This window comes from Ascaphus truei, chromosome 4 (assembly GCF_040206685.1).
Source record: "Ascaphus truei isolate aAscTru1 chromosome 4, aAscTru1.hap1, whole genome shotgun sequence".
Taxonomy (NCBI): Eukaryota; Metazoa; Chordata; class Amphibia; order Anura; family Ascaphidae; genus Ascaphus; species Ascaphus truei.
In genome coordinates, this window is record NC_134486.1 from 363,006,154 (window position 1) to 363,020,274 (window position 14,121).

Below are 14,121 nucleotides of genomic sequence, written 5' to 3' on the forward strand. Positions count from 1 at the left end.
GGCCGTGCCCCCCCCGTCACGCCCTCCCTCCCCGTCTTTCCTCCTGCAGCTCACCGCAGACCGGCGTGCAGCACAGACACCGGGGCCTCAGCCTAAACTGTACATATTAGGGTCCTTTTTACCTACAAATCAGATTAATTTTAAATGGTCATTAAATTACCAATTGCTCTATTACCAACAGAGAGGGGCTAAAATGTTTGGATTCTAAAAAGCAAAATACTGGACTGAGAAGTAATTGTTTCTGAATGGACGTGGTCCAGTCAGGGTATCAAATTCAAGTGTCGCTCACTAACAGAAGGTGGTGTGTGGAAGTGTGCAGGAATCCATCCTAGGCTGTGTGAATTCATCTGTAGTATTGGTGAACACTGCTGTGACTATAAAGGATTCTGTAGAATGTGTGATGTTCTCATTAAGATGTATGAACGACTTACCAGTGCAATATGACTCTCCTTTGCAGGTAGCATTTATGGCTTCTTGGCATTTTTTCCGGGCTGTTTCAAATTGGCATCCTTTACAGCAAGGGCTGTTACGATCGCTATGAATGGGAAATATGAATTAATCTAGCAGTGTATGCATTGCAGGTTTGGTTTACACAAAATAATATGCATTTTCAAAGCAGTATCACATTTGTCACGCAAGTCAATTGCCAAACCATTCTACATTCTAAAATCTTTACATTAGATTAGAGCAGTGGTTTTCAACCTTTTTTTTTGTTAAGGAACCCCATAATTCGATTGTGAAATTCTGGGGAACACCAACCCTCGCCCCCTGTCTCTTGCTCCCCTCCCCGTTACGCTCCCTCTCATCCTTGCGCACACACACACACACACACACACACACTCCCACTTACACCCACACAAACTCTCCCACTTACACCCATATCCAGATTCAACAATGGATAGCAAAAGCGCTAAGACCAAGGCAACATTCACAGTGTTGAATGTGCAAGGTTTATTTTATCCTCGTTACTTGATAAAATTATAAAGATTTGCATGCTCCTTCTACATGAAAACATCCAATAACGTGGCTCACATCTTTATAAGTTACAAAGTGCAATACTGTATGTGGTATTTTGTTTATTAAAAGACAATGACATGGATATAAAAACTTTAAACACTTTGGTTGCTGGAGGACCTGCAGAGATTGCAACCACAGGAGTGCTTGTGTAGAGATCAGATGGTCACCACCTGGCCCCCATTGAGGCGAAACAGTGAGCACGATCTCCCCTGAAAAACAAGCAAACTGTCCTTAGGGCCCCATGCGTGCAGCCGCTGGTCACATCCTGAGAACGTTATACGGACCTACAGTTCCTTATACTGTCAAAATCTAGAGATCTGCAGGATATTTACATTTCCATTTTTCTAATGTTACAAGTTATAAAAGGACATATCTGATGGTACTTAATATTAATTGAGAGGTGGTGCAAATAATAAAAAAATAGCAGGGACGCCTGTTCCGTTTTTGCTGATCGATTTTAATATTAAGATGCATTAGAGGGCAAAAGAGAGTAATGAATCCCGCCAAAGGGGTCACTATAGAGATATTAGTTAAGCTGAGAGTATCCGGTTTAGGAAGAGTATATATGTCAAAATGATATAAACAAAAGTATTCATTTATTTTACAGACTGCTATTCTCCCCCCCCCAAAAGAAAGTAACATGTTTGCTCTGAAACATACTTAGAAAACAAAGCTGTACAGTATAAATTCCATTAAAAGCAAGATAAATACGTTTAAAAAAAAAATAAGACTACAGTACTTTGTTTCCCTCATGGCCATTTTCAGGTGAGTATACACTTGTATTTTATGATTTTTTTTTTTCCCCAAGTGTGTGTTTGTGGAAATAGAGTGCAATTTCTGCTCAAAGAAAGTAATGTGCTTTTTATTGTCTGTAAATATAATAATAATTATTTCATATGGCGCTTTTCTTCCATTGGGATCATTTGCTTCACAATTACAGTATAGCGCACAGTAGGCAGCACATAGGAATTTCTACACCGTCCCTGCCCTGTGGAGCTTACAATCTATGTTTGTTGTCTGAGGTACAGGGACATAAAGTGACTTGCCCAAGGTCACAAGGAGCAGACACCTGAGCTACTCCCAGCATGTGAGAAAGCGTCTACTGAATACTTTAGCCCATTTGCAACGTATTGCAGGAGCAACACAGAAGTTAGAAGACAGGAAGGTGAAGTATTTTGAAGACCTTTGCTCCAACTTCTATAGAAATCATTCAGCCCGACACAGCTGTGCTGCAGTCGTAGCTTTAATGCCACGGTGCGCAAACTGGGGGGCGGGAGATTTTTCTGGGGGGGGGGGAGGGGGCGCGCGGGCTGTTGCAGAGGTCCCGCGCTCCTCCCCAAGGCATTTAATTTAAACCCGGGGGATCGTGTGAGGCCTCTGCAAAAAAAAAAAAGAAGAAAAAAAAAAAAAAACACTTACTGTGATTCAGACACTGTGATGCGTATCCATGGTGAGGTCATATGCCGTCACCTGCGTCAAATAACGCTGCGGGTCATGTGACGTCAGAGGTAGGAGGGGGCGCAGCTTCAGCACAGGCCAGACAGGGGGCGCAGCAGGAAAAGTTTGCGCTCCCCTGCTTTAATGGATGGGCATGGCACAGCCATAGCTTCTCTGACCTTCAACACATACTTCAGTCTGACTTTTTGGGACTCGAAAACTGGATTTCCCAAAACAAACTGTTTTTAAACACTGACAAGACTGTAACAATGGTATTTGGGAACAAGGCTAAATTTGTAAAGCTTCCAGTGACTCAGCTCCTGATTAGAACCAACGCTAACACCACCCTAACTCCTGTTACTAGTTTTAAATACCTGGGTTTGACTCCCACTTAACATTCGGGATGCACATTGATACCCTGACAACCAAGACCTATGCCAAACTAGGGGTACTTTACAGGAACAAATCCTCCCTAAGTCCCCTGGTCAGAAAACGTATCGCACAGCAGATGCTAATGCCAATTATTGACTATGGAGACATAGTATATGGCTCGGCACCTCAAACCCACCTTAGCAAAATTGACACCCTCTACAATTCAATTTGTCGTTTTGTTCTCCAATGCAACTACAACACACATCACTGCGAAATGCTCAAAGAACTAGATTGGTCATCACTCGAGTCTAGGCGCAAAGTTCACCTTTCCTGTCTTGCCTTTAAATTCTTTATAGGCAAGCTACCCAGCTACCTGAACAAGCTCCTCACCCCTACCACATGCAGCACTTATCATCTGAGATCAGAATCCAAAAGACTGTTCATGGTCCCAAGGCTCAACAAAATATCCAGTAGTTCCTCCTTCTCTTACCGTGCACCCCAAAACTGGAACAACCTACCAGAGACTCTCACATCCACCACCAGTTTAAGTTCTTTCAAATCTAAGGCTATCTCACATTTTAATCTGGTCTGTAACTGTTTCATTCGCCCATAATATATATTTTCTTTAACTGTGCACGCAATGTCTTGTATATAATGTATACCCTGTTCATTTATGTAACTGTATTTGTAACCATGTATTATTTGTCTTAACTCTGTGCCCAGGACATACTTGAAAACGAGAGGTAACTCTCAATGTATTACTTCCTGGTAAAATATTTTATAAATAAATAAAATAAAATCAGAGCAAATGTGCACGGTAGCAGTATCATGCAGCCAGTGCAGCAGTGCCATGCTACCCACCTGCAGCGTGCTGCGTTCTTGAACTGGCAGTCGTCCGTGCAGCAGGGGTCGTCGTGCTGGTGCAGCAAACCTGGGTCACAGTGCTCGCCCTCGTCCACCCTGGAGTTGCCGCACACCTTGTTATTGCGCTCCTTAAAGCAGAGGTGAGCTTTGTTCATCAGCGTGCGTAGGACGGACTCTCTGCTGCAGCTCGAGAACATCTGAAACGGCAACATTTTTAGCAAAAGTGGGACAAAACAAACACACAAAGACGTTTCTTATACGTTACGTTTCTCATTTAACAACACGCGCCCCCATCTTGTATGAATGTGTGTATGTATTTACATAGCGCTCAAGGTGTACTCAGCACTTTACAAAAGAGAAAAAACCAGTACAGGGAATTATAATACAACACAGTAAGTGCAACACAGTCAGACAAAGGGAAAGGGGATACCTGCCCCGGGGAGCTTACAATCTTTGTAATGTTGGGAGACTAAGGCTACGATTAAAGTCTGCGTGCGAGCATTGGGGGCACCTCTCGCCAGAGTGATGTGTGATCTTGGCTGCAGGAGATTGGGGAGGATTGTCGGACGCGTCATGAAGCTGGTACGCCCTCATTGGCTGAACCGCTCACCTGACCGCACTTGAAAAGACGAGTTTTTTGTTGTTGTTTCAAAACGCGGTCCCGCCATCGTGCGCGCGCACTAGGGGCGGCCGTATAGGGATTAGGACATTTGTGGTTGCCGCGCACTATATAATCGCGGCCTTACAGAGACTGCAAGTGAGGGAATAAGTGCAGTAACTTCTTAAACATCGCTGTGGGGTTGAAAGCGAGATGTTTTAGAAGTGGTCAAAATAGGAACAAACTTCCTATACATCTCAGATGCTCTGACCATGGCCCCTCGCGGACACACTTACCAGAACACCCTCCTACTGTCTCTGCAACTTCTTCCTACTTACCAGTTAGATTGTAAGCTCTTCAGGGCAGGGACTCCCTTTCTTATTGTTACCTTCATGTCTGAAGCGCTTATTTCCACAATGTGTTATATTATGTCACGTGTATTACTGCTGTGAAGCGCTGAATACCTGGATAGCGCTATATTAAGAAGATACTTCACCAAAATCAAATGACCAGGGAAGGAGAAACAGCACTACAGGTAGATGGGAAAGAAAGGGTATTTAATCCATATCCACTGGTATCCAACGATCGCAGGGCCCCTTCATAAGGGCAGCACCTTCCCTGGTCATTTGATTTTGGTGAAGTATCTTCTTTATATACCATTTATGATGCGTGCACATAATTGTAAGCTATTTTTTTTGTATATATGGTGTGATCGCTTCCCTTTTTGCTATATAAATAAAAATATACATACATACTGTACATACATACAGGTTTCCAACAGCCAACTCAGTTGATGACACAAAGTAGGCAATTGTTGAACAGAATTTACATAGAAGCAGCAACCAAAGGTGTCATTTAGGACTTATCTATGCCCCTTTCTCAGTATAATGGTCTCATCTCCCTTATTCCTTGCAACTCCTCTGCCAGTGTGTGAGGCAGTACATGCAATGTGGGGTGTTAATATCAGCATGCGTGGTTACAAATGGACGACTGTCTTCTAATGTGCTTTGCAAAATGTCACCATTTTCTCCATGGACAGCAACTGACAATATATAAAAGGAACATGTGACCTTAATTTCGAATCATGTGACCTGTACATTCACTTATTGTTCCGTTGCAATGTTTGCAAATTTTTCTAAAAATTTTAGCGAACGAGAGGGTCAATTAGCAAACTTCCGGGGAAACTATGCCCACCTGTGAGCAGCAGCAGTTTGTGCGCCAGTGTGAGCTTGTAAGGCAGAGAATTTAGGGCACCAAATGTATTTTGGCCTACACCACCAATAGACCTTGCACCATCCCTGGGAGGATTACAGCACAAATAAGAAAGAATAGAAATCGCTGAAGAAAGAATTAAATGGCTTATTTAAAAAAAAAAAAAAGGATATGAAGATGTTTGGCCATTCAGCTTCCAGATATTTTTTTCTCACACTTCTAGGGAACGTAACTTGCGATGCTCAACACTAGCGCAGTCTGCATCTGAGGCGGTTACTGCCGCCCTGAGACACGGATAACAGGACTGGTTAGAATGTTATAGTACTTGCTAACCTGAGTGTACACAAAACATCTTTCTATGAAATATAATTGGTGTTGGAAGTATACTTTAATAAAACAATCACAAAAAGAAAAGCACAAGCTCCCCATAGAGTGTCATCCAAGTTTTAATAAAAAATGTAGTTTAAAATATCAAAAAAGTCCCATGTCATAGGATATGGACCATGAAGTTTTTTTTTTTTTTTTTTTACAAGGACACAATAATGTGTAATTTAGTAAAAGACTTCTGTATATGCGGGTGTCCTTACAGTGTGTACATTGGGTAACAATTTATCTGTAGATGCACGTAGTTGAATCCTTGTCTCGTTGTATGATATCGTCGTAGGAGGGCTAGAATTATACTCCAAGCTGACAAACAACTGGAGCGATTCTGCAAAAGTTCTCTGCCTTAGGCCGCGATTATAGTTGCGGCGTGCGTGTGATGTCAGGCAGGCCTGTTGCTCGCATGAAACCTGCACTGAGGCGGGAGGTGTGGCGAATGTGTCACCAGCCTGGTTCGACTTCATTGGCTGAACCGCTCACGTGACCCGGGTGTCACGCAAAAAAAAAACACAAATGAATTTTTATTTTCAAAAATCGCCCGCGCGGTCGCTCTGCAGCGCTCGCGTGCACTATGGGCGGCCTCATTGAGGAACACACATTTGTACTCGCAGCACGCATTGTCGTGCGCATGCAGCCACTATAATTGTGGCCTTAAATCGGGCCGCGCTTTGCCTGCACACAGGAACAAACGTGCCTGCCTGCTTTGTGCTGGCTGGTGTCCAACATCAAAGTGTGCTCCTACAGTAATTGGCCCAAAGCGTTTTGTTGCCTAGCAACTTTATCAGGCAATGTCCTTATGCGTTTGAAGAGGTGTTTTCTAGGGATTTGTAGGCTGATGGAATTAAACAGGTATTTGCTGATTGAATAGTCAGTCACAAGTTGTTCTCAAAAAATAATTTTTAAATGGTCACTGGCATCAACCAATTTTAATGAGACATGTGAAGTGTCTTGAGATATAAAAGACACACACGTCTATGCATATGTATCAACATCCACACATGCAAAATAAACACAAAAACCCCCAGAAATTAAATATAAATTGTGACCTTATTATACGTCAGGCGGACAAGGAGGGAGGAATCGTCTTACAAGATCGTGGTGACTACATTAGAGAAGCCGCACGATTCTTGGACGATAAACAATCCTACCAATGTTTAGTAGGTGACCCCACCCTTAAATACCAGTTACTTTTGAAAGATCATTTGCAAGAAGCTTTGACACAGGGTATTATAATGGGGAAGGAGTTTAATTATCTCTTTAACCCCTTTCCTAGGGTTCCGATCCTGTACCACATTCCCAAGATTCATAAAACCTTGGCGGATCCCCCTGGTCATCCCATTGTGTCTGGAATAGATTCTATTACATCAAATCTTTCACATTATGTTGATACTCTTCTTGCACCCCTCACTACCGCACTTCCATCTTATTTACAAGATAGCACTCAAGTTTTAAATTCTCGCACTAATATTTGGGAGGATCATTATCTATGGGTAACTTTGGATGTTACTTCGCTTTACACATTTATTCATCATACACATGGTGTGGAGGCAGTATCTTAATTCTTGCACCAGGATGACACTTTACCCTTTCACCAACAACAATTTATTATTAATAGTATATTGTTTATATTAGAGCACAATTATTTTTTGTTTGAGGGAAAATTCTATCTCCAGACCACTGGGACGACCATGGGGACCCGCTTTGCCCCAAATTATGCAGGACTATTTATGGGAATGTGGGAACAGGAATTCATATGGAATAGGAATGAATTTAGTCAATATTTATTGTATTAGAAAAGATATATGGACTATTTATTGATGATCTGGACGGGGACTACAGAGGATTTGTTAAGATTCCTTGATTATCTGAACCATAATACTAAAAACATTGTATTGAGAGGAGAAAATTGTCCAGTAGAGATCAACTTTTTGGATTTAAATCTAAAGATAATTGACAAATCAAATTGTGAGTAAAACAGTCTTCAAACAGGTGGATGTCAACTCCTACCTGGACTTTACAAGTAATCAAAACAGTGGCTAGATAATATCCCATATGGCCAAATGTTACGGGTTCGGAAAAATTGCTCACAAATGGGGGATTTTGAAGAACAATCAAATGCTCTAAAAAAGATGTTTATGGAAAAAGGGTATCATCCCACTTTGATTGAAAAACCTATCCAAAAAAGTAGGGACTACCCAAGAGAGTCTCTCTTGATCCCTAAATCACAACGTTCCATTAATGTCAATATGAGGGATGATATACAGGACAACACACCACTTTTTGTGACTAGGTTTTGTAATAAAGAGACCAATATCAGAAAGATAATCCAGAAACACTGGAGCATTTTAAAGATGGACCCTGCTTTAAATGGTTCATTAAGTGAGAAACCTAAAGTGGCTTTTAGAAAGGCCACGAACTTGAAAAACATATTAGCACCTAGTACCCTCAAAAAGGGTACATCTAACCCATCCTTGAGCAATTTCCTAAAAAAAAACCCAGGGAAATTACCCATGTGGTAAATGTGTAATGTGTCCATATCTATCACGGGATAAAAACATAAGTGATAAAAACCATAAGGAACATCATATCATACATTTTATCAGTTGTGTAACATCATTTGTAATATATGTCATTACATGTCATTACATGTCCATGTCACCTAAGATATGTGGGAAAGACCATTAGGCCTCTGAAAATCAGAATCAGCGAACAAGTTAATGGGATTAAAAATGCTGAATCCAATTTGGAAAAAGGGAAAAACATTCATAATCTGTCCCAACATTTTTTGACTTGTCATCAAGGAAAACCTAATGGTCTAAAATTTAGAGGTGTATAAGTAGTTCCAAGAGATCCTAGAAGAGCGGTTCGAGATACAAAATTGTTACAGAGGGAACAATATTGGATATACACGTTAGGGAGCAAGTCACCGGGTGGACTCCATGAATTGATAGAGCTGGCCCCATTTTTAAAGTAATTACTTTACAATAACTCCCTTGAGAAGTTCATATCAAATGTAAAAAATGTGTTAAAAATGTGCTAATAATGTATTAAATATGCAATTAAGTGTATGAATAATGTATGTGAATTAACAATTTTTTATTAATTACTATTATCTACTGTATATCTTTATTACACTTTGTCAGGTTATACATTTTTGTAGGTTATATAAATTTAAATTGATATTGTATAGGGTTTATTATATAGGAGTTATATTAGATGTTTATAATTGTAAGATATGATTAGGGGAACACATTTATATAAGAGATTCACTAAATAGAGTTAGGTTACAACTGTGGATTAGTTTAGTAACATTATCATTAAGACATCTGTTTATTATTATTATTAATCGTTATTTAATTAATATGTGTAGTATGTATTAGTTAGGTGATCATATATTTTCATGAAATAGAGTAAAGATATTACTGTGGTGCATTATCATTATTAGTTTTAGCAATATCATTGTAGGTTTAACTTTAAGATGAGAAGTTAATATTCTAATTGTATGTGTTAATAATGGTGTATTTCTATCTATGTATATTGTAGGAGTATGTTATATTGTTGTTTAAACACTGATTGAATAGGTATGGTAGCCTATAATGTTATAATGCTATTAGGAGAATGAATGAATCCGATTGGTGGGTTTGTTCAGAACTCTTGTATTTTAACTGGACGTCCATGCTGGCAATAATTTCTCCCGACGAAGCGTCGTATGACGCAAAACTCGTAGAGGTGATGTCACACGCAGCAGAGAGACCGCGTTATCACGTTCCTCCGGGCAGGTGTGTTTGTAACTTCCCTGTGGTGTAATTTGAGTGAGGTGCAGGGGTGGATATTGGATATTGGAGCCTAAAGAACTTTTGTTACCGGAACATCAAGCCGTTTTTCCGATCTGGCATTTGTGGTAATACAGAGCTCTTATCTACCCCTCCTTCCAGCTCCCCCCAGTGCAGTTTGGATTCACTGTGATCCGTTTTTATGTAAGTGTTTATTTCATGCATATTATAAATATTAATTACTTATAAAGTTATACTAATAGTGTGTGTTCTCTTCTCTTTTTGCGCCCTGCTATATGTAAGCTTGTATTCGGTTGTTTGCCCCGCTGATCACGGGAGAGTGAGGAGCTGCAGAGAGACTTTTAATCACAGTGTTTGGGACATACAAGAATCTTTGGGACCGCGCGCACATATCTTTTATTTCATTGAAATATAAATGTACAATATAAAAGTGAAAAAGAATTTAATATTTATTTAGATAAACAATTAATATCAACAATTCCAAAGACGTAAATTATAATAAACATACACATTGCAGAAAGGAAGATATAAATGTACGAAAATTAATAGTCTAATAATCATTTTTACACTCCCTTCAGTGAAGATTTATATTTTCACTCATTAATATTTTTGATGGTTTTCTTTTTTTCATGAGCCCATGTTGACACATATCCATATAGACATGCATTTTTTTAAACGTATTTCATGACACACTGATACTTTTGAGAACAACTTGTGACTATTCAATCAGCAAACACATGCTTGATTTCATCATCGTATAAATCCCTTTACAACACCTCTTCAAACACCCAAGGACCACCCCTGAGGAAGTTACTAGGCAACAAAACGCATTGGGACAATTAGGAGCACACTTCGATCTTGCACGGAAGCCCGGTTGTTCCTGTGTATAGGGAAAGCGCGTCCTGATTAGGGCAGAGAACGTTTGCGGAATTAAGCCGGAGCTCCGGTTGTTTGTCGGCTTGGAGTATAATTCTAGCCCTCCTACAGATAAGCGGGTTACCTCCTACTGTCTCTGTACGTTCTCCCTACCTACCAATTAGACTGTAAGCTCCTCGGGGCAGGGACTCCTCATCCTTAATGTTACTTCTATGTCTAAAGCACTTATTCCCATGATCTGTTATTTATATTATCTGTTATTTATTTGATTACCACGTGTATTACTACTGTGAAGCGCTATGTACATTAATGGCGCCCACAGATACAGAATTATTTTACTGAATTACACAGTGTCATTATTTTTTTTTTTTAAACCCTTGTGTCTATTTTATACGTATTTTGATATTTCATGGTCCATATCCTACGACATGTGACTTTTTTTTTAAATATTCGAACTACATGCTTTATTAAAACTTGAGTCACAATATGAGAGCTTGTGCTTCTTTCTGTTTGTTGGTGTCCCCTGGACCTGTTTCTGTGACCTGTGAGGCTGCAGCTGCTCCTTTTGAATTATCTTCTTCCCCTTTTGTGAGTACTTTGCTGGACAAGTACATTAGAGACACTGTTTCTCTCCATGTGCACTATACCTAGCAAAAAAAAGTAGGAGGAACTGCACCACAGTGTGTCTAGACTCAGTACATGCAGATGAAAATAACAATGACTGTTCTAATGAATGGCTCTCTCATTTGTACGGTATATAAGCATAACACATCCAAATGTCCGTGTTTTCAGAACAATGCTTTCTGAGCGAGTATGCACACTGAATAGATAAATAAGACCGCGTTGGCAATGCTTAATATGAGTCCTGGAGCACTGAACATGACGTGCCATTAAAGTTTATTCGCAAGTGGCAGTTCAGATCTGTTTTTTCGTGCTATGCACCGCCAAGCAGTTTCCCCTTTTCTCTCTTTCTAGACCAACATTTTTATCTCACCTTCCACTGATCGTGTGTTTGCTTTTGGTGTTTATTTAGTTACACCATCTCACCAGGAGGGGGTTATGGGTCCCAGGGGGGAGAGAGGAAGGGGTTAGAACGTGCCCCAGGGTTGAGAGAGGAAGGGTTTAAGGGTCCCAGGAGAAGAATAGGGAAGGGGTTAAGTAGATGGAAGGCTTAACAAAAGAAAGTGAGGAGAGGAGTTCCTACTTTTCCATGCTGCAGCCCACTGCTATCACATGCTTTCTCTCCCCCCCCCCCCCTCCACCCGCACCCTGGCCAAAGCTCCTCCCTCTCCCTCTACGTCTTCAGAAGCAGGGAGCGAGAGAGAGGCAGAGAGAGACAGCACAGCGGCAGCTTCAAAGCTGCACCTCTGACAACCGGCATCCAGTAATATTTACTTTATCGGCCACGTAATCTCGCATATCGGCACGGAATACAGATACATCGCCCAACCCTAGTCCACCCCCTGCTAGAAAATATTTGTTCCGTGAGCCCCTAATTAATTAATCTTATTGCCTACTCTTCAGACTATTGCTAACAAAACCGATCCTAGGTGTATGGTGTCCAGATCTTGCAGTGCTTAATAAAGCCCCTGACTGCACCTCAGTGTGTGCAGGCAGCATGGGTGGTATAGCTGTAAATCACTGTGGGAGCTTCTCAAGTCGCATCCCACGATGCCTTGTTGCTCTGGATGCAAAGCCTTGTGGGGTGCTGTAATTGACCACCTACAGTATGCTAAAGTGCAGATTGAGGCCATACTAAGTGTGCTGTACACCCACCGGCTTAGGAACCCACTATACTACATGGGATTCAAAACCCTTGTTGTGAATCACTGACAGCACTTCATTCTTCTAATCGTCCAATTGCTTTTAACCCTTTCGGTGCACCAAGACATAGCCACTACAAGATGACGTCTGGCACTCCAGTGGCCTCATGACGTCATGGCTACGACATGGCCTTTAAGTGCCAGTTTTCCCGGAGAGGTTGGGCTCTGCAGAACACGATCTGAAACGCAGAGAAAAAGACGACGGCTCCTCTACCGTTTCTGGATTTAGTGATGCCACAGTCACGTGATCGCGATGCGCCGGAGGGGCCGCGGCACCCAACAAAAATCATTGGTACTCAATACGTTTTCCTTTCTTCTCTTGCATGGTTTATATATGTGTGGACAGAGCGCACACACATTCTTGTGTACATGCTTAGCCTCACTCTGGCATTGACCTTTCTACTTCCTTGCTATGTAAATGCTGTATTTCATTTTGTATAGTGCTAAGCAAACCATCAATACTATTTCACAAAAAACGCATAGAATTGTTAGAGAAGGAAAATGCAGAATGCAATATAAAAAGTGTGTTGTCAGTTCAATGATCGGGAAATAATTGCACAGCTTAATTATTGTGTCAGAACTCTTAGAGTTCAGGAGAATTAAGCTGATTACGCCGTAATTGCACATCTCTAAAATGTATGTGCAGCTCGTGAAAACAAGCCGACAGGTGCCTTAAAAAAACGTCTTAACCCGCACTCTATGCACTGGTGTCTCTTGTCTTTGTGGCGGTGTAATTAAGCTCTCCACTACACACTAGTTACACTACAGAGTATATGGGATATACAGGCATACCCCGGTTTAAGGACACTCACTTTAAGTACACTCGCAAGTAAGTACATGTCGCCCAGTAGGCAAACGGCAGCTTGCGCATGCGCCTGTCAGCACGTCCTGAACAGCAATACCGGCTCCCAACCTGTACCGAAGCTGTGTGCAAGCGGGGAGCCTATAGAGCCTGTTACAAATGCGTTATTTACATCATTTATGCACGTATATGATGATTGCAGTACAGTACATGCATCGATAAGTGGGAAAAGGCAGTGCTTCACTTTAAGTACATTTTCGCTTTACATACATGCTCCGGTCCCATTGTGTACGTTAATGCAGGGTATGCCTGTATGTTACTTAGCTGAATTGCAGCGTTACCCTAAGAATTCATAGAAGAATGCAGGTCCACACATTCATGAATTCTAATTCCTCACCTATATACAGCATCCTTAGCAGTGTGTTGAAGAGAAACTTTACCTTGGAGCTGAGGGTGGCAATTACCATACCAGGAATGAGCGCATAGTCCAGGAACAGCCATTGAAAGGTACAATGTCTCTTACTTAGTAGTTGAAAGAGCTTAGATAGGAAGCGGATTTGAGACTCGGGTAAATTGTTCTAGAAGTGAGGCGATCGGTATGAGATGGAAGAGCAACTAGATTCTATACTGAACTATGGAACCATAAGCAGGTTTCATTTGCTGCCCATGGCCGAAAAATCAGACAAAATGACATCATGCTTGTTGATACTGGAAGGCTCTTGATGCCTACAGGGCTCAAAGATATTATTGATGACCTTCCAGAATTTGGCAAGGTTTGATGCGGTTTGATAATTGTCAGAGTAGCATTGTGATTTTGCAAGTCTAGTTTGCCCAGTGCTTTATAATTTTTAAGATCTTGTGTAGAGCCAGTTAATTTGTGTCCATTTCACAAGGCATCTCTAAAGCAGTTAAGCTCAATAAGATTGGATGTTACCCAGGGAAAAT

General features: G+C 41.1%; 1 protein-coding gene across 2 annotated transcripts in view; it reads right to left on the reverse strand.

The window, feature by feature from the left end:
- ADAM17 (ADAM metallopeptidase domain 17) overlaps positions 1 to 14,121 on the reverse strand; it is a 121,184-nt gene that overhangs the window by 13,360 nt on the left and 93,703 nt on the right. For both annotated transcript variants that reach the window (XM_075598341.1, XM_075598342.1), the window contains exons 13-14: positions 3,688 to 3,887; positions 432 to 535 (exon numbers count right to left, since the gene is read on the reverse strand). In XM_075598341.1, the coding sequence (XP_075454456.1) occupies positions 432 to 535; positions 3,688 to 3,887 (304 nt within the window). The remainder of the gene's footprint in view (positions 1 to 431; positions 536 to 3,687; positions 3,888 to 14,121) is intronic.